The sequence below is a fragment of the Apis florea genome, unplaced genomic scaffold (assembly GCF_048593485.1).
Source record: "Apis florea isolate Af1SG1 unplaced genomic scaffold, ASM4859348v1 contig_2492_pilon, whole genome shotgun sequence".
Taxonomy (NCBI): domain Eukaryota; kingdom Metazoa; phylum Arthropoda; class Insecta; order Hymenoptera; family Apidae; genus Apis; species Apis florea.
Window position 1 is genome coordinate 20,518 of NW_028256593.1, and position 21,013 is coordinate 41,530.

Here is a 21,013-nt window from a genome sequence, read left to right on the forward strand (position 1 = left end):
GATTTGGATAACCTATCCAGTTAATAGATTTGAAAAGTTTTTTATAAAGAATGTAAAGAAAAAATTTTTTTTGCGATTAATGTTTCTTGACTTGGAAATTTTGTAGAAGAATTGCGAGAATATTCTTTTAGTTTCTAGTTGTATTTTTTAAATGAAGATGGAATATATCATCTTTTTGTTTATCATAAAAGTTCAAAATTCGTTTATTACAACTTTTTTAATTCTTCATTCAAAACCATTTAAATCTTATGTCAACATTCTAAAAAATGAATTTCAATTTCCAGAGAATTACTAAAATAAAAAATTGAATCAATCAAAAATTCTAAATATAAACGTAAGGATTAACTAAAGAAAGTTCTAATTTATAAAATATAGAATTGTGAATTGAAAAGGAAAAATTAATATCAAAAATTTTGAATATGGGAGAATTGATTAGAAAGAATAATAATAAAAAAGTTCCTAAATGTTTTAATATTCACAAACAATATATATTATTGGAGAATGATTGAAGCGAAAAATTAAATAATGTTAAAAATTTTAGATATAAACACAAGGATTGACTAAAGAGGACAATACTTTCAGAAAGTGTTTCAATATAACAAAATGGTGATGTAATACTTACAAGACATAAGTAGGCAAAAAAGTGGCGCCAAACTGATAAATTTCGAGCGCGTTACGGAAACGATTCCGGAGGACATTAACGTCTACAGGGTGTCCAGAAAGTCAAGATTCGAGTCGTAGCCAGCGGTTGGATCCGGTTATTTTTGGCAACGCGCTATTTTCAGTTCAACGTCTCGAACCAAATGGCACAAAATCAGTCTGCAAGAAAGCCTCGGGGAAGATTGGCTCGTTTTCACGCAATTATCCGTGGAAAAACGATCATTCAAACTTGCATGAAACCCAATGTCAACGAGTGTCTTTAAAAATCCCTGTTTAACTTTTGAATAAATGAATAAAAATTGAGAATGAAAATTGAATCGATGGAAAATTGTTGTTTAACTTTTTTATCATTAATTAAATGTAATCGATTGATGAGATAAATTGGGATTTGCTAGTTTCGTGCGCATGATGGGTATGTGATTAATGAGTTATACGAGTTATATAGTGAATGGAGTTAAGTGTTTGTTTTGAAAATTTTGAAAGAAAAAACGTATCGTTCATTGAAGATACTTGTAGCTTTCTTGGAAATATTTAAATTGGGATTGTTTATAAAATAAAACCGAGAAATTAGTGTTTGTTAATATCGTTCAAATTGTTACATGTGATTATTCTTAACGGATATCGAACGATTGAATCATGCAATTATTTGCTTATATTCAATTTAATTATTATGTACAAGATATTTCTCGATAATTATTTAAAACTCAATTTCAAATAAATATAAAAAAATTTAAAAGGGATAGAGAATAATTACATAATCATAATTTTCAAAAATTTCTGACGACTGTAAAACAAGTAAATATCAATATGTGAACAAATAATCAAGATAAATTCAAATATTTTTTGAAGGGAAAATGATTTATAAGAAGAAACGTGAAAGTTCAAGAAGAATGAATCCTGGAGCACGTGTCAACACGTGGCGAGCCGTCTCGTCGGATCGCCTGACTCAAAAGCATGGACTAGTCTATATTTAAAGCACTACGAGGAGAAATGAGTTATTTCCAGGATTCTCGAAAATCCGAGAAAAAGTAGGGAAAATAAAAAATAAGAAAATAGTAGAAACAAGTAAGTAAAGTAAAATAAATGAAAAAGAGAAATGTTAGGTATCAATAAGTTTGATCGTAAAAAAAATTGTTAATAAAATTTGAAAGAGTGGTTTTTAATATTGTTAAAAATTCGCAGGAAATAGAATAGAAAATAGCAAAAAATAAAATAAGATATAAAAAGAATAACTACGAGATAATGGAAATTTCCAGGTCGAAGAAGATAGAAGCAAATAAAATTTAGAAATTCGATTAACAACTTCAATCGAAAAAATCGGAAAAGTAAATAAATAATTTTGACTTGAAAAAGACAAAAATAAAAATAACGTAACGTTTCCACTTCGAAAACGGAAAACAAAATAGAAATGATTTCGATTAATAACTTCGGTCGCGATTGAAGAAAATTTTGATCTCGAAAAGATAAAATAAAGGAACACTGGATCAATAGCCTCGATTCTAGAAGAAAGAAACACCATCCACTTACACTTTGAAAACAAAATGAAAAGGACTTTGGGTGGACAGAACTTTCATGGTGATTGAACAAAATTTTGATATCGAAAAATTAAAATTATATAAGGAAAAGTATATCGTAAAGAGGAAAACGAACTTCGGGCAGAATTGTTCGTGGTGAACGGCCCAATAGATTTCGTCCAAGCAGTTTTCGATTCTTGGCGAGTCGTGGGCGAAGTCGATAGCAGAGAGCGATTCGAACGATATAATCCACGAGAGAAAGAGAGAGAGGAGGAAGGGAGCGACGTTTCCTATTAAACGCGGATCGTGTAATTTTGCTATTGCGCCGGGTCACCGATCGCGTATAATCCGTGATCCCCTTTTTAGCATTCTACTGTGTTCCTTCTATTAATTTATCCGGAACGGATCGTAGAGATCGGAGGAAGCTTCTATCCGGAAAAAAAAGTGGAAAGGGAATCGATCGTGGAAAACGAACCGGAAGGAATTCGTCCTCCAAAGGGTCGGTTGATGAGGAGGGCCGTTTCCTTTGAAATGCACACGCGTAATTATACACGCTTATTTAGATATGTCATACGTATATGCACATAGCTAAGTGTTTTGGGAGGAATTAATAATTTGAAATAATAATGATTTAACGAGAAATTGATTTTTAATCAATTTTTATATTGCGTAATAAACAATTAATTATACGTAACTTTTTTTTTCTATTATTCAGGTAGATAAACAAGAATTTTACGTCAAAACAATTCTCTCTCGTAACAATCTTCGAAACAAAGTTAAGAATATACTATTATATCAACGCAAAGAAAAGAAAGAATCTCGTTAAATTTCGTTTTACAAAGATAATATCGTATAACTCGCTAGAACTTGGAAGAATGTCATAACATAGAGCCACGTTCACGTTACAAACGAATGATAGACGCGAGTTCATAGTCGACACGTATATATATATATATATACATCTAGACTGTTTTTTTATTTTACGACAGTTACCGAAATACATTCGCACGGTTCAGCTGAATTTCATGCGTGTTACATCTTTCTGTCGTCCAACCGTGACAAACGATCGACGCCATTACACAAGGAACTACGAAATTACGCCTCTTCTCGCGCGTTTTGTTAAATTCGGTATCGGTTCGTTAACTCGACAAACCGACCTCTTAGCAATTTCGGAATGGACGACCTTATCGACCCTCTTCAACCCTGTTCATCAGATCCTATTACGGTTCACAGTCTTCGAGAGATAGGAAAAATTTTGAAGCGAAAAAAGATTTTCCTCTTTTTTATTTTTTGAGATGAGAGTTTAAAGTTAATTACGAAAATGGACGCTGGAAATTTTAATTGATCGATACACGAATAATATTATTGTAAAATTGTAAGATTATATTTAAGAAATCTTTAATTACGATTTTATAGAAGTAGATTCGTGAGAAGGAATGTCAAAAAATGTTAAAATTATAGACATAATGTAAAAAAGTAATTATCTTAAATCCTAACTTAAGTCTCTTGCGCGTATCACTGCAAATCAAAGGATAGAGAAGACACGTGTAATGCAGAAGATAAAAAAAGAAAGATCTTCAAATTTCAATATTTCTTCCTTGAATGTACACGTATAAATTATCATATAATACATTAACATTAAAAGTAAAAAGTTTTAGAAAGAAAAGAAAACCTTTTACAGATTAAATTCTAATAAAAGTTTTTGATTACAGTTTTTGAGTTTACGTTAAAAAGAAAAAAAAAGATAACGCACTAATGTTCTACCGTACACGATATCCAAACTAAGTCTAAAAAGGAAACTAAAAGTACACGAAAAGAAAAAAAAAGAAATCTAAATTAAATTTTATTAGCTAAAAATCTGTTGCGAATTTCAGCAGTTAATCCATACCATATACACGATCACGAAGAGTAACGAACCCAACGCTAGGATCACTCTCGAACAGTTTGATAAAGTCAGAAACGGATAAAATGGTGTACAGAGCGTGAAGAAAAGAAATAAGAAAAGAAAAAGGGCGAACGATATCTTGAGCAGCCGAGTGCCGAATGAATGATGGAAGGGGATCGAGGATTCGACGTAGAGAGGTATTCGGCTTCCAATAGAAACTGGCAGCGTGGAAGTTATCGGATCCGCGGAGGAAAGCGAAGAAAACGGAGGCGGAAACCTTGGGGCGAGAGGATCGTGGACTGGACCAGGGCTCTGATCGCTTTCCTCTTCAGCAATGTTGGGATAGTGTGCTTGGTGGTCGGTTACACCATAGCTGGTGCCTTCCTTTTCACCCATATCGAAGGTAGAAACAACCTGGACATAGTTGGAGACGTGATCAGGCTGAGAAACGTGACAGCTGCCACTCTCTGGGAACTTACCTCTAAGGTGAACATTTTTATTTATTATTTTATTTACTATTGTCGTGTAAAATAGTGGACCGTTTCACCGATATTGACAAGCCGTTTTTTTTTCTTCTTTCTATCAGATTCTGTTTTACCGATAGTGCTTTCTCTATTATTGGTTTAAATTTCACGATTACGCGTAATAGTTCGCGCGCAACGATGGTTTTAATGATTCTCAAAGTATTTTTTTTTTTTTTTTTATGGTATTAGTTTATTGCTTTTTCGAAAGATCGAAAAAGAATTTGTGTCCACAAGTGTTTATTAAAATAAAACGATCGTAAAATTTGAACTTTATTACTTTTTTTATTTAGATTTTAGAGAAAATTTTATGTTCAGTTTTATTTGAATTAAGTATCTATTTAAGAATTAATAAATTTTAGAGATGAGAAGAAAGCTGTTTTGAAATATTCTTACTACACTTGAGAATGATTAAATTAAGGATTATATTATTAGAAGAATTAATTAAAGTTTGAATATTAGATGATAATAATTAGATTATTGAATTTTAGGATACCAATTTTAATAATAAATTATCATAGTCGATGTTAAAACTTAAATCCTCTTGCTATAATTTATTCTTAAACTTTTCGAGTTTAAAAGTTAGACAGTTTTATCGTATTTCTACCACGTGTTCGTAAAGGAGAACGTGTTTTCCGAGAGAATCTGGAAAGCGAAAGTGAAGGCGATCCTCGAGAATTATCAGAAGAAAATGGTAACGGCTATAAAAAATGGCTACGACGGCGCTGAAGAAAATAAAAGATGGAGCTTTGCCGGGGCGTTTCTCTATTCCCTTACTGTGATTACCACGATCGGTGAGTTTATTATTTTCACTTTTATAACGGTATAACCAAATTTATTTCCTTCTTTATTTCTTTCGTCGTTTAATTTTTTGCAACTTCGTCCGAAAAATTTCGGATACAAAACGAGCGAGAAAAATTTCTATCCGTGTATTTCGTAAAACTTCAATTTTTCATTCGATATTTTTTAATTCGAAAGAATAAATTCAAAGGGATAAAAAAAGAAGAAGGAAAAAGAAGCTTGTAAAACTACTATCGAAAATTTCTTTTTTTTTTTTCGCTTGGTTTTTTGCGGTTTGGTTGCAAGAAAGAATTGGTATTAAAAATATAACGAAATTCTCTATCACGTAAAAACTTTGTTGGTTGAAAAACAATGCCGGTTGAAGAAAATAATTCATTAAAAAAAAAAATGATTAAATTTGTTGTATCGCATAGAATTTTTATTTTGATTCAATTGCTTGCACTAATGTGAATGGGAGGACGAGATAGTTTCATAACACGAAACTTTCATTCTTTCTTCAATTTTTTGCAATTTATTTTCAAGGAAGTGCTAGAAATAACAAAATAACCCAAATTTTTTTATATATAAATAAATAAGAAAATAATTCGATTTTTAATCATGCTTTCGAAATTTATTATCTTAAATATTAAATTCTTTTTTTCCAAATATCTTAATTTTTAATCAATCATATCACATATTTTTTTTTTTTCACCGCCACAATAAATTAAGTCATACTTTAAGAAAAAACGCAAAATTAACTTTTATTCGAAGAAATTCTAATTCTTTATTTAAAAACGTATCTCTCATTTTTAACATTTCAATTCAAAACTGTACTGTATGTACTGTATAAAAAACTGTATGAAAAAAAAGATTATAGATAAGAGCAATCCCAGCTTATCCATTTTTTTCATTGCAAACGTCCCAAATATTTTTACATTCTTTTCAACTCATCTCGACAATTATAACCCAAAACCCATTAATCCCCTCCCCCACCCCTGTCGCAAACAACATCATAAATCAGGGGGGCACGTACAACATAAACCCGAAACTAAGCCCGTCAAGTTCAATTTTTTCACGCTTCTCGCGTTTTGCATAATCGCGGTTCACCGACCGGCGAGAGAAGAAAATCGTGCTCTCGAGCGAGAAAAAACCGAAAAAGGGGGAGGAGGAAGGGGTGAAGGAAGACGAAGGAGAGGAGGTGGAGAGAGAGAGAAAAGAAGGGGAGAGGGGAATAGATGCTGGAAACATTCGCGGGACACGGTAGTTTTCCCTTGACAAAGTTTAATGTTTCGCGTCGGGACGAAGTGGCGAGACGCTAACCAGCTTGCAAAAAGAATGGTTAATGCCGAAAAGAGGAAACGTGGCCTTCAACGTTTGGAACGCAGTAGTCGTCGTCGCCGCCGACTCGAGGAACGTGTTTTCAAAATTCCATGAAGGGGAGACAGGAAAAGGGAGACACGTAGAGAGCTGCGATTTGCTCGAAAAATCTACGAGCTCCCTTGGGGGAATGGGACGAAATTAAGTTAGGACCTGTGGATCTGTGCAACGTGGATTTTCTCTTTTTTTTTTTTTTTTAAAGCAGACCGAGTTTTTTTCTTTTTTTTTTTTTTTTACGTACCTACATTAGGTTCTCATTAGGTAAATGTAGGATCTTAGAGGTTGAAACCTGGACAAATTTCAAATCATAGAGTTCTGTGTGAGGCTAAGGGTTTATTTTAATCAGCACGAGGGGAAGGATGTGTTACGTTCATCCTTTGCTTTAAGAGAGATTTCTAGAGTTGTGAAATTTAAAACTCGTACGGTTGTGTATTTAGTTTTAATCCCATAATTTTTATAATTATTCCTGTAATGTGATATTTTTATCACAATTTGTTTGTTATCTTTATCGGTGTCATCCTTTGCTTGATCGTGGAAAAATATTTATTTTTTTTTAGATACGAAAAAGAATACGATTTATCAAAAATTATATTATTACTTAAATATATTCGATCCAATTTTCTTCCCTTAAACACTGAACGTTTAAGAACATTTCTTTTATATCTCGTATCTCTACGAACAAGCGTCAAATTGACAATATATCCAGATCTAGAGATTGTCATGTAGAGATTAGAAGGCTTAAATAAAATCAATTCGTATATTTGTCTCTTATTAATTATATAAAAGTCAGCAAAGAGAAACAAAATATAAAACTGTTTCTGTAATGCGTCCCGTAAACCTAATCATCATTTCATTATATTAGAAACATATTTATCCCTCCTCTCCATAACAATTTGCCAAATTTTTATTCTCTCCCTGAAAAAGGATATGTAACGTCATAAGTAATCGAATAATAATATCGCACAGTTACACGTTATCCTTGAACGAATTTCCTTCGAATTATTCGATACCCGGTCGTATCGAACGTCTTAATACGGAAGAAATCCAAGGCGAAAAAGGTGAAAACTCTGAAGAAGTTAATTACACAGTTTCCTCGATATCGAGCGGTGGATCGCGTGAACATCGGTGGAAAACGATTTTCGTACTTACACGAGGCGACAAGCCACGAATCATACGCGGGGGAGTTCGTTAAGCCGGAAATTAATTAACGGCCGAGACTGAGCCACCGGATTGGTCGACCTCCTGAGATTAACGAACCCACTCGAGGGAACGTTGATCTTAATCGATCTTCCGATCGACACTGTGTATCGCCGTCGATTAATTAATTCGTTGATTCCTCGTGTCCAGATAAAACGTCCAATCAGGAATTTTCTTATCAAAGTCGGTAAGAAACGTGTGTTTCTTTAAAAATTAAACTTTAATTTGAAAACGTTACTATTTAATTGGAATTTATAATAGAATTGCGTGTGTGCAAATTATTTAAAGAAGAAAGATTAATACATTCGAAGTAAAACAATTCTCGAGAATTATTCTTGAAAATAAATAAATAGATTCAAATATGGTGTGATTAGTTGTGTAAATGATTTTTAAATCTATTATATTATAGGAAATTTAATACTACATGATTTTATTTTTGTATCTAATTTTATTTTAACTTTGATTTCATTTTTTTAATTTTATATATATCTTTTTGAAGAATAGAATCATTAATATGCAAATTGAAATTAAAATACTTTAGAATTTAATTATTTATATCTATCATTTTTCGGATTATTTCCAATAATTTAAAAAATATATATTTTATCATAATTTTTTATTCGAATATAAAAATCTGTCATCGTAAATTTTAGATTTCGCAAAATTTTTAAATCGATATCGAGACGAATTAAACGAATACACAAATGCATATTCATATACGTACATTATATCAATTATATATTATATATTAATAATTAAAAATTAAATATAATCCAATTATATTCATACATCCATCGATAAATTCAGATTTAACGTTTCATACAACTTTTTCAAATCGTTTATTTTTCGTTCTGTATCGAAACGACGATATAAAACATTTTCTCACTCCACGTCCGGCAAAAACGATTCTACTAGAGATCATAATCGTTTGTCGGAGTACGCTCGAAACAGGAGTACCAAAACAGAAGTGGCAAGATCCGTTTTAGCTGCGCGATTAATTATACGAAAAAGCGGGCGGTGTTCGGCGCCAATTGTCGGCCGAGTTTAAAGGATGAAGCCGATAACGAGGCGGACCGGTTTACACGAGGGACTTGGGCTCGAGTTTACTTGCAACTTTGTCCCTCGTTAGAAATTGCGCGCCGTTCGATCATTTGGGTACACACAGTCCTCTCTGTTAAACCGTTAAACTTTCATCCTACTATTATCTTAACTGAAACCCTCTTACTCGAGAAAGAGAGAGAGGGGGGGGGGGATGATCGTCGTTAAAAATATCCCAAGATCACCGATCTCAAACGCGTATCAATCAAATCAAATCGTTCGTTCATCATGGATGAAACATACTTGTCTCACTTTTATTTATACGAGTTTTTATTGCAATAAGTGAGGGGATAATGTTTTTTAATCGAAAGGGAAGAAATGATTGTTTAAACGTAAAGAAACTAGACGATTCGGTTTTTACAATTTTTCTCTTGAAATAAATGACTCCTCTTGACTTTTTCGTTTTAATATAAGTGAAAGCTATATTTCTTCATCTTCTTCTTTGGTTTCTTCTGGTTGAATCTTGGAGCGAAAAGATAAATTCTTAAATTTCTTTAAGAGCTCTTGTATTTATTTAGTAGAAAAGGATTTCTTTCGCGGTTCCTTTTCGAAATAAATAATTTCTTTCTAAATAAACGTTTTTTAAGTTTCAATTTTTTCCTTTTTAGCGAGTTTTCGTTTTATCCCTTATTCCTTTCTTGGAATAAAAATTTCCTTCGCGTTTCTTCTTTGGAACAAATATAAAAGTCCCTTTTATATCCGTTTTCTTCTTGCGACAAGAAGGGAAGAGAGACTTTTCGAAAAGAATTTTCATTTTTCTTCCCTTCCGAAATATTATTTCGAGAGAAAGATTCTTACTCCGAATGAAGAAGATGTCTTCATTTTTCATTTCTTCTTCGAACGATAATTTAAATTCAGATCTTAAAGGAACATTTAGGAAAGAAAATATAACCGATCTCACCTGTGTGACGGAAATCGAATCTTCGCTCGACCTTCGCTCGATGATCTTGCGAGGTTGCCTCGAATACGAGTCAATTAATTTCCGATTCATCGTTGACCGCGTTTCCGAAGGACGTGTTTAGGCCGACTCAACGACAGCCTGTCCGATACGTTGAAAAATCCACGAGCAAAAATCCTTGGAACAATCTCAAATTCCGATTATCCTCTCACCGTTCGACATATAAACAACATCCAGAACCGATACGACGCGATCTTAAATCACTGGGACCTCTAATAAGCTGTCTGTACGTTTCCGCAAGCTAAGCAAGATGAAACGTGGACGATGGAAATGGGGGCTGGAATAACAAAAACGTAATAAATTCCGTGTATCGCATAGGAAAGTGGGACAGAGAGATCGAAATCGAAAGAAACAGCGATATCGATAACGAACGCGCCTTTATCCAACCTATAAATCATTCTTGAGCGGAAAAATGCTGGTGGATGATAGAAGAAACCTGTGCAAACTCGTACGGTATCGCTAGGGATCCCTAGATTTACAATTTATGGGGGATAAATCCGCAACACGTTGTTTTTACATAATTTATAATATATTAAATTTATCGTCAAAGTTATCGTTAAACAGAAGAAATAAAACTTACTACGTTTCTCGTAGAAAATTTTCTCGCAAAAATAGCACGAAATTAATTGTTTCTTCAAATTTCGATATGAAAAAAGACACGAAGCTTCAAAGATTCAATCGATATTATACGATTTCTAATTTACAAACGACTCGTTCGACTTCTCCCCTCTTTATACGTATTCACCTTGTAAAATATAAAACCTATCTCGACGTTAAAATCTTCGTATAACATCCATTTCATCCTCGTTTAATAATAGTAGAAAAAAGTATGGTTTTATTTCGTCGAGAAAAACCGTACGTTGAAAGGTCGTCGTAATAATCGGCCACCTTCGCTTCTTTTTCCACGCGTAACGTCATCCGTGATATTTTCCTTTTTTAGACAAAGTAAATCGAGGGTCGTTGGTGGATATTAGGGAATTAACGACGCGAATTTTTAGCACGGATATGGAGGAATGCAGGTGTAGGCGCGCGCACGCCACCTTTTAATTAATTCCGGGGCTCCCTCCCCTCCCATGTGCTATCACCCTCTTCTGGATTCGAGACGAGACACCTCCTGCTATCCACTTTATCTCAACCGTGATTACAGGCCAGCAGCATCAGCCTAAAAGGGTCGGCTAGTCGACAGGCAGATCGATTCGCGAGCCGACCGTAGCTTGGCTAATGGTAACCGCTTTTGGGACGCGAGAAAACTCGAGACTCCGCTAATTTGATCGTTGAAGGGGGTGGTGTAAGAGTTGGTGATAATGGTTTGACGAATGAGACCACGATGCTCCAAATTGTTATTATCTCAAGGAAATTGTAGGATTTTAATTTTTTTTTCGTGATTTTGAAAATGTTCAGGAAGAATCTAGGAGGATTTGTCCAAAGTGTGGAATATCCTATGATTTTAGGAATATCAGATATTCTATTATAGGAATGATCGATATTAAGTCGACGAATAGATTGAACTTGGATGCTCGCGTATTTATAAATTGAATTATGCATAGAAGAAGTTGGACGTACGAAAAATTAGATAGTCTAAATAATTAGATGTTTAGAAATTTTTAAATCACTACGTGAATTATGGAATGATTCAAATGTAATCGAATACACAGTAAGTTTCGCAGAGGAATACGCAGATAATGGATCAATGAATTATTTAATAATTGATCCTCTTTCTCCTCGCGAGAAATAGAATTCGCGATGAATTCCATTAATCAAAAATGAAATTCGAATTAGGGGATCGTGTCGCAAAGAGATAGTCGGAAGTATCGTGGGCCGATACGAAACACATAAATCATCGAAGATCCGTGTAATCAACGTGGCGTGGCGATCATTGACGGATCGGGGACATTAGTGGCGGTGTAACGCGACGCCAAGGAATTATTGGCGATTAACGGAAAATACCTGGAACCGATGTGTCTTGGTAGGCCGATGGGACACGAGATCGTTACACTACGAACTGATAATTTCGCTTGGACCGACCAATCAATTATCTAGATTAATAGCGGCATGCCCGATAATTCGTGGACGGACCACTTTATTTGCCTAGCAATTTATTAATAATTCACGTGAACTTTCGCGTTCTCTCGATTCTCTCTCTTCATGCATGCATAACGAGAAACCGATCTTCCGTGCTCGTTCAATCCTATTGATTACGAGTATGGTGTTTAAATTAATTTGAAAATTAATTACTTCGAATGTTTATGAGCATAAAAATATCAGAAACGAGTACATATTACGTTCCTATTATTTATTTGTTTACTCTCGTTCTCGTAAATTTTAATAAATCGAACCTAACCTATAAACCAAGCGGAAATAACACGAACAAAATTATTAACCTCTCCAAACGTAGAAACTTTAAATATTTTACAAAAGAATACTCGTACTTTCCAGGAGAGTATCGCTTCCCAATAAAAAAAGGATTTCTTTACGTATCTTTATCAGAAGAAATTTTTGAGAAACTTGTTGTCAAAACCAACAACATGGCGACCGTCGTGAAATTGATGATCGATGAATAATAATAATAAAAATGGTTGAAATCGTGCCACATCCATAAGTATTAAATATCCTTGTTTCACGAGATGGAAGTCCGTCGAAATTGCAAAGAAATACGAATTAACGACACGGAGGACAGGCGGAAAGCTCGTCGGTGCGAGTGTACGATTTAAAAATCGACGAACACTGAATAAGTGATGCGTTGCCGACGAATTTCCATTCTTTCTTCCTTTGTTGTTCCTTTAAATTTTTCCAACTACCATTGGATTGCCTCTATTAACAAAGCTTCGACAGAATATATTTCGCCGCTTCCTTTTTCCTTTTTTCTTCCCTTTTTTTATATTCCATTTCTTTTTGTCTCCCTCTTTTTTCTATTCCACTATTTTCTCTCCATTCCTTTCCTTCTTCTTCTTCTTCTTTTTTTTTTTTTTTATCTTTTTGTCGTTTAGTGCGAAACGTGTGCGTAGAAATGGAAAACATGGAAATATCGAAAGCGCAGGAAAGGCCAATAAAGCCGGAATTTCCAGGCTTCTGGATTATTTATGTTCCGAGCCGCTTTATTATAATTTATCGACAATTCACGGCACGATGATTTGTTTAACATCGTACGAGCCATCAGAGGCTTTGGGTTTCCGATATCCGAGCTAGAGCACGCAGTGGACCGTTGATTTAAATTCGAACGATTTTTTGGAAAAGGTATTTTTTCAAGAGATTCGTATCTTCTAGAACGAACTACTTTTCCTTTTTTTTTTTTCTGCATTTTTTCTTTTTTATCAATGTCCCATGTATATAAAATCAATTAACGAATGAACTTTTCTCGATTATTTTAATGGATACTGATATATCATATAGTTTCGTGAATCTTATTTTTATTATTCTCATCTCAACTCGGGTTATTGTATACAGATTTACAAAAGGTAGGAAGCAAAAGCTTAACAGCGTTCACCAGAAAAATTCAGCCTCTTCGAGACTATTGTTCCACGAAGAATGAGTTATTCGAGCAAGTTTGAAAAGCGGAAGCAGAAATCCGGCAGTCGGCGGAACCCGGCGCGGGAAAGGGCGGTAAACAATTTTAACAGCCGGCCCTCGATATTCACGCTCCTTTCCGCCTTCGTAATCCCTCGAATACGATCCATAATTCGATTCGAACAACGCACCCGGAACGGTCGTGCAGTTACTTTTGGAGAAAAAAAGAAAAAGAGAAGGAGAAAGAAAAATTACTCGATCGAGTAATATCTCGGACAATATCGTTTCCAACTTTTCGACCGAATCGATGAATTTTCCTCTCCCTCTTGCCGATCTTTTTATATACGATGCGCGGCGGGTGTCGAACGGTCGACGTAAACTTATAGTTGATTAAGTAATTAATATCGTGCCCTCGCGAGAACATGCTCGATCAGGCATTCCTTTCTTTTCATAGTCGTTCAACTTTACCCCGATGACTGATGACCGCTGATGCTGGGGGATTTTAATTAAAATGCTTCGGGGATGACGGTGGTAGAAAAATTTTCCCGAACTGCGGACGAGAGAAAGTTTGTTTTTACATTGAACTCCTTCTTTTTCTTTTTTTTTTTTCTTTTTTATTATTTCTATTTGGTTTTGATTTTAGGAATAGGATCTTCTTCTAGAAAGGGCAGATTAATGCTTTGAATTTTTTTCTTTTTTTATTATAAATCGATGACGATGGGAACGAATTTTTCACGATTGCGGATGAGAGGAATTTTATTTTGTAGAAAAGGAGCATCCTCCTGATGATAAAATTCTTGTTTGCAAAAAGATGGTATAAATATTTCCTGAATTATCCTGTTCTTATAAATTTTAAATATCAAAAAAAAGAAAAAATGACGTTCATCTTATTTGTTGAACATTTAAACATTTTGACGGAAAGCGTAAGACAAAATATGAAAAAAAATTGACAAGACGTTATAAGCTCTTTTTTGTGAGAACAAAAAATGAAGAGAATGGGGACTGATTCGGTTCGCAGGTTACGGGAACATTTGTCCAAAGACGAAATGGGGCAAAGTGGTGACCATAGTATACGCCATAATAGGCCTGCCACTTTTCTTGCTCTATCTAAGCAACATCGGTGACATTCTCGCGAAAAGCTTCAAATGGACCTATGCTCGCTGCTGCCTGTGCAAGTAAGCTCTTTCTTCCTTTCTCGCCCATTTCTATTTCTATCTCACGAATCGTTACGGAAACGTTTAGATCTCGAATTGTTTAACCACTATTGTTTTTACAGCATCTAACAATTAATAGAATTCGAGACAGAAATTCCTTTCTTTTTTTTTTTTTTTTTACATTTTGAATGATTTTATTATTTTTTATAATTATACGAGATTCGTGATTAATTAATAATTCTTTTTTTTTAAAGGTGTCGTAGAAGACCAATAGAAATGGCATCAAGAGGAAGTTTGAAAAATGGTACCAACATAAGGAGAAATCATTGGCAAGTAAGTTTTTCTGAAATTTCATTAAAATTAATTTACAATCTATCATACAAGATGTTTTCCTCTTTATCAAAAAATTACTTTATACTTGCTCTGGGAAAAAAGCGTTTCTTCTATCATAAAATATTTTATTCAAAAAATTTAAGGAAATTATAACTTGAAATAATTATTTGAAATAAACTAAAGTCAATATATATATATATATATATACATATTTTCTGACTCGAATTCCAGGATAAAGAATAATTATAAAAACATTCAAAAAATTAATTTAAAAATTATTAGACAATTTTCCATTATAAAATTTTACGATAAATTACAAAGTTTTTGTCAATAGATGGTTGACATGCATGGAAAGGAGATTGACTCGGTTAGTGTAGATAAAGAAGTTTCGATAGAGAATGATGAATCGAAAGATGACGACGAGAGTAGTTATGATCCACAACGCGTCACAGTCCCTCTGACGCTTTGCATCGCTATAATGGTCGGGTGAGTGTCATTATTTTCTGATAAACTACGTTACGTATATATAATTTGAAATATAAAAATCTATAAATAATTTTCCATAAATATTTATACATCTTTTAAAATTTTGATCAAATTTTAAAATAGAAAGAAATATACAAACATACAAAGTGTTATAATTTTTTAATATTCCATATAAAAATCATATAATAGAGACTAAAAATATGAAAATTATATTTTTCGATAAAAATATTTTTATTTACATTGTAATTTCTTTTATTCTTGTTCATAAGAAATATTTATACATAAAATATAAATTCATTAGTATTTTATTCATAATAATTTCGATTATTCGATCATGAAATAATTCAAATATGAATTATGATTCTACAGTTATACATATATTTATATATGTGTATAAAATATAATAAATTCGAAATTAATAAACTTTTGTTCGAAAACCGATAAATCGTGTTTTATCGTCGAATTATTAGAGATAATTTAAATAGGTACGAGGATCGATACGCGAAGTCGCTCTCTACATCTGACATATTATATAATATTTCTTAAGTTTTTACACGAAGATATCATCCAATGAAACGAAAGTTTATTTCTTGTTTTTTTTTTTTTTTTTTTTTTTATTTAAAAATAAACAGTGTTGGAAATGAAAACTCATTCGCAAAGAGAAGAAAATTTATCATAAGGAAAATTGAATATATAGAAATCGTGAATGAAACAGTTGTTATTTTTAACTGTTATTTTTAAATATGGATCAAATTACAAATCTGGAGAACAATTTATTTTTGAAGCTTTCACATCACGTTATTTTTACTACTCTTTAAAAAGAAAATTTCATTGTCGTTTTCACACAATGGACTTTTAATTGTAATTTTTATCCATGATCGATATTTTTTAATTAAAATTATAAATGCTATTTCAATAGAAATAAACGTTTCTGTGTCACAAAAAAAAAAATTAATAAACAAAAGATAATCTCGTAACCTTTTTATCATATCAATTTGAAATAAGGAGAACTCGCGTATCAGGAATAACCGTGTCATTTCTTCGAGAAACGTTTCAGGTATATTTGGGGCGGAGCCATTTTGTTCTCCGAATGGGAAGACTGGAACATGTTGGACGGTTCTTATTTCTGCTTCGTCTCCTTGTCGACCATAGGTTTCGGCGACATCGTGCCAGGTGACAAAATCTACGCGGCCCAGGGTCTCGATTTATCCTTCATCTTCTGCTCCATGTATCTAATGCTTGGTGAGTGGTGACCGATCTTTACACTTTTATCGGATTTGACGTTTAATGTTTCAAGTTCCCTACAGAGATCCATTTTTCGGCCTTCCCTTTTTCCCTTTCTCCCTCTGATTTTTAACGAAATGCGCTCATTAAGCTTACCAAATAATTTTCCTTCTTTTTTTAAATTATTTATCCGTTAAAAATTTCATTCCGTATCCGCACAAGTAATAAGAACAATATTATGTTTCTAATTTTGCGAATATTAAAATTTTTTTGCCTCCTCTACAGGGAAAAAAAAAAAAAAATTAAAATTTTCGAAGTAATTTCTCCCAGAAATAAGGCCTCGTGCGCAAAAATTCCATTCCACACATCCGACCTATTTTCTCACGAAGAATCACCCCTTTTCCTACCACTTTAAGCGAACCACTCTTGCGCATCACCCACAACAGGCTATTTTCTCCACGCGAGCCCTTAACAACACCCCTCGCATTTAAAATTTTTTTTAAACATCGAAAAATATAATCCTCGAGATAATCTTTCTTTCCCCCTTAAAATTTTCAAAATGAATAATTAAATTCCCCTCCCCCAAAAAATAATCGAAAATAAGGCATTACCCGCAAAAATTCTGCTCCACGCATTCGACCTATTTTTCCCCCCACGAAAGAATCACCCCCTTCTCCCACCACTTAAAACATCCCAACCCCACGCGCATGGATCCTTAACGCGCGTCGAGGATGATCTCGTGCGAAACGGATATTAGGTGAAAGGTGGTTAAATCGTGGCGAAAATCTTGACCGGAGTTAATAATTCGTGATTATATCGTCGTGGACGCGTCGAACAGTTTCATTGAATAATGCAATCCTAAACCTCGAAGAAATCGCGTTTCTATTCCCCTACTCTCTATAAATAAACGCGTTATTCGACCGATCGTCGAATCTCGACGAATCGATTCCGACAGTGTCCTCGTTGTTTCCATGATTTATCATTGTGTCAGGTTGAAAATAGAAATTGGTCTCCGATTTCTCGATACGATTCCGTGATCGATAGAATGATTTTTATCGCTCTTCATTTTCTTTATCACCGATCCTTTTATTCTCCGGATATATAATTTTTATTTTTATATTCACGACATTCGCATTTCCGTTCGTATTTCATTAGACGCGCTATCCCTTTTTTTTTTTTTTTTTTTTTTTTTCATGATTTTACGACCATGGAATGCTTCTAGCAATTTGCCATTCATTTTCCGTTTGTTGAAACTCGTTGATTAATTTTATTTCATCCCGTAAATTTCTATTCTGTTTCATATTAGCTCGCGATGATTTAGGAAACGGTCTATAAATTAAAAGATATACAGAGTTGATCAGTGTAAGCCGCTAAGTCTCTATGAAAACGATTCACAAGTTGGTTCAAGAATCTTTTTATTTGCTATTTAAATTTTCACTCGATATATCGATCGAATTAATTATTTACATCGATTAACTATTTGTTTATTAATTGATTTATCGTTACTACTGCGAATACAGCGACTTTATACAAAATTCAAATAATAGAAAAATTTATAGAAGGTGTATGACATGCAAAGAAGCACGAAATATTCACAGATATTATGATCAAGAGTAATCTTTATTTATATTCTGTTCCTCTTTAATCGTATTAAAAGTGAAAACTTGGTGGGGGGAAAGAAGGAGATGAAATAAAAAAATCGGTAAAGATCAAAATTTATCGATGCACGAAACACGGATCCGGACTTGTACGAGCCGAGTTTTCAATGGACGAACACCGAAACCGAGATCGTAATTGTTTCTTTGGCAGAGCGACAATTGGATCGCCGTGGATTTCCGATGGAACACGATGTTGCGTGGCCAGACTTGATCGTTTTCAAAGAGCTCGACAGCTTTAATTCGTCCAACTGTACGAAATATCCACTTCAAACAATAACTATTCAACGATTAAATTTCTATATGCGTGTATTTTGTGATACCGTGTAAATTTGATATATTCCATACGTCGAATAATATTTTGAAAAAAAAAAAAAAAAATCTAAGGTTATTCTAAAATGTGTCCAAGAATTAAGATTGAATTCTTTAGTTTCGATTCTAGAAATTATAAGAATTTATGATTTTTTTTTTTTTTTTTTTTTGAATTTTCTAAGTTTACAATGATGAAAGTAAAAGATAATTATACGTAAAAAAAAGCGTGTTGTGAAGAAATTGTAATAAAAATTAGCAATGAGAAATTCCTGGTTACAATTTCAACTTTTTTTTTTTTACTTCGAATTTTTCGATTGGACAAAATTATCGAGAATTCTCAATTATTTGTATAAAAGTTCCTAATGAAAAAACTTTTCAACTGTAAAATGAAGAGAAGTAAAATTTCGACATTGTTCAGTTACGTATTTTCAAACTGAAACTCACACGAATTCAAAACATAATTCAAAAAAACAAAAAAAATTTCTTTAATTTCAAAATTCAACGTTCAAAAGGAATATTTCTTGTAAAAAAAAAAAAAAGAAAAATAAATAAAAAATAAAAATTCTCAGAATTGTTTGAACTTTCAATCCAAAAATTCTCAAAATTATTTTTATTTTATCTCCAGTTTCTATAAAATTCCTCAGTTGTTGGAATGATAACACGAGCGTGGTTGGTGCGCACTTCCGTCGTGGTTAATGAATCGGGGGTTCCAAAGTGTCGCGAAGCGTGTCAAGGGTCAGGAGGATCGATCGCTTTTTAACCGTGCGCCACTTTGTACGTGTCGAGACAAAAGTTTGACAACCGGCCCGATATCCTTCTCTCTCTCTTCACCTGTCGAGGTTTACCTCGTATCGTGGCCAATAGAGGGAAGGAAAATTCGATTTTTTTTCGATTGACGTTTATGCGACGATGCCTCGAATCCTTTGAAGCGGCATTTTTTCCAGTAGCGTGTAGAATTGACGGCCATTTTATACACGTTATATAGTGTTGTCGAATGTGTGCATCACGGGGTGTTTCTTCGAAATTGTGCGATAAGTGGCCGGATGGTAATTTTATAAAACTATATGTAATTAACCAAAATAAGTCAAAAGAAGAGAGCAAACGTTTCTAGGCTTCGCTTTTAAAGTGAATCAAGTTTGACGATTGTTCAACAATGAAATTTCCAATTGGATATTATAATTGATGGACAAATTGATGATTACTTTTATAGAGGATCGTAAAAAAATCGTATTAATTTTCGAATTTCTTCTAGAAACTAATTTTTACCTTTGTAATACCTGTGTGAAACGTTAAAATTATGTTTACGATACTCGTAATTTTATTACTCGTTCCATCCTATATTAATATCACAGCGATAAATTTCAGGTATGGCGTTGATCGCGATGTGCTTCAACCTGATGCAAGAGGAAGTGATCGCAAAGGTGCGCGCATTCGTGCGTACCGTTAAATATATATTCCGATGCGACAGGTGACCATAACGAGCCTCAGCCACGTTCTGCGCCTCTGCAACAATCCGGTAAGTCGAATTCCACCTCATTTTATTCATGATCCATCCTTACGTCGGAACCAATTCTGGTTTGGGATTGCTTTTCGTGGGTAACGCGGTGCCCGAACGAAAATTTAAAGAGAAAGACGTCGGGTGTGTTTTTAAAAATACTGAAATACTAGAAATCTCGCGATTTGGAAAATGCAGAAGGAATTATAAAAGTTTCAATAATACGAATAGATATTAATTTTTTGTTATATTTATTAATATATTAAACGTAATTTAAACAACGTTATATAATGGAAACCATTATGGCGTATCATCTTTTAAAAATTTTATAAAAAAAAAAAAATATAAAAATACAATTGATAATGTCTTACTTCTTTATCTCTTCTTAATTTTTCACTTATCGAGATAAACGTCTTTAAACATTTAAGACGACAAAGAACCATGTAAAAATAACTCAAAGTCGCAAAAAGTAATCGAATCGAATTAAATGAAAAGGAAGCAAGATTTTTTAAAATTCTCTTTTCGTTTCAATTAAGCTCGATTCACGAGCTTACGAGAGAGTGACAGTCTCAACAGAGCATTCCCTGTAATTTGGTTTATACTTTAATCTCGCCGGTAAAGAAAATCGGCGGAAATCCCTGCCACGCGATAAATGCGATAGATGCGCGCGGTATTTTCGAAAAAAATGCCACCGTCTTCCGGTTGATGGTGGTTGTCAAACGGGGAGAGAAGTTGTTTCTGTCTGGGACGACTCGCGGAATAGATAAAGGACGGGCAAAAAAGTAGATAGATAGGGTGAAAAATGAAGTCTTCTTTCGAGAGGAAAAATATAATGGAGGCGTGAAAACGATCGATCGGAG

At 33.5% G+C, this 21,013-nt stretch overlaps 1 protein-coding gene across 4 annotated transcripts; it reads left to right on the forward strand.

Moving 5' to 3' along the window:
- The first annotated feature begins 304 nt into the window (after positions 1-304).
- LOC100866530 (TWiK family of potassium channels protein 18) lies at positions 305-20,174 on the forward strand. 4 transcript variants are annotated; one of them, XM_086905782.1, is made up of 10 exons: positions 305-1,072; positions 1,510-1,725; positions 1,843-2,673; positions 4,049-4,545; positions 5,203-5,374; positions 14,513-14,669; positions 14,903-14,981; positions 15,316-15,467; positions 16,525-16,709; positions 20,024-20,174. In XM_086905782.1, the coding sequence occupies exons 4-10, from the start codon at positions 4,222-4,224 to the stop codon at positions 20,128-20,130; spliced, it is 1,176 nt and encodes a 391-aa protein (XP_086761908.1). In that variant the 5' UTR covers positions 305-1,072; positions 1,510-1,725; positions 1,843-2,673; positions 4,049-4,221; the 3' UTR covers positions 20,131-20,174. The 4 variants fall into 4 exon arrangements, with proteins under 4 accessions (XP_086761908.1, XP_086761909.1, XP_086761910.1 ...); XM_086905783.1 differs by having other exon boundaries at positions 1,843-2,235; XM_086905784.1 differs by having other exon boundaries at positions 1,917-4,545.
- Positions 20,175-21,013: the final 839 nt, after the last annotated feature.

Excerpts from the sequence above, each read along its gene's own strand:
- LOC100866530 (XM_086905782.1), top strand. The coding sequence starts at position 4,222 with ATGATGGAAGGGGATCGAGGATTCGACGTAGAGAGGTATTCGGCTTCC. Across the intron at positions 4,546-5,202 it reads TCTGGGAACTTACCTCTAAG|GAGAACGTGTTTTCCGAGAG; the intron begins GTGAACATTTTT and ends GTGTTCGTAAAG. Across the intron at positions 15,468-16,524 it reads TGCATCGCTATAATGGTCGG|GTATATTTGGGGCGGAGCCA; the intron begins GTGAGTGTCATT and ends GAAACGTTTCAG.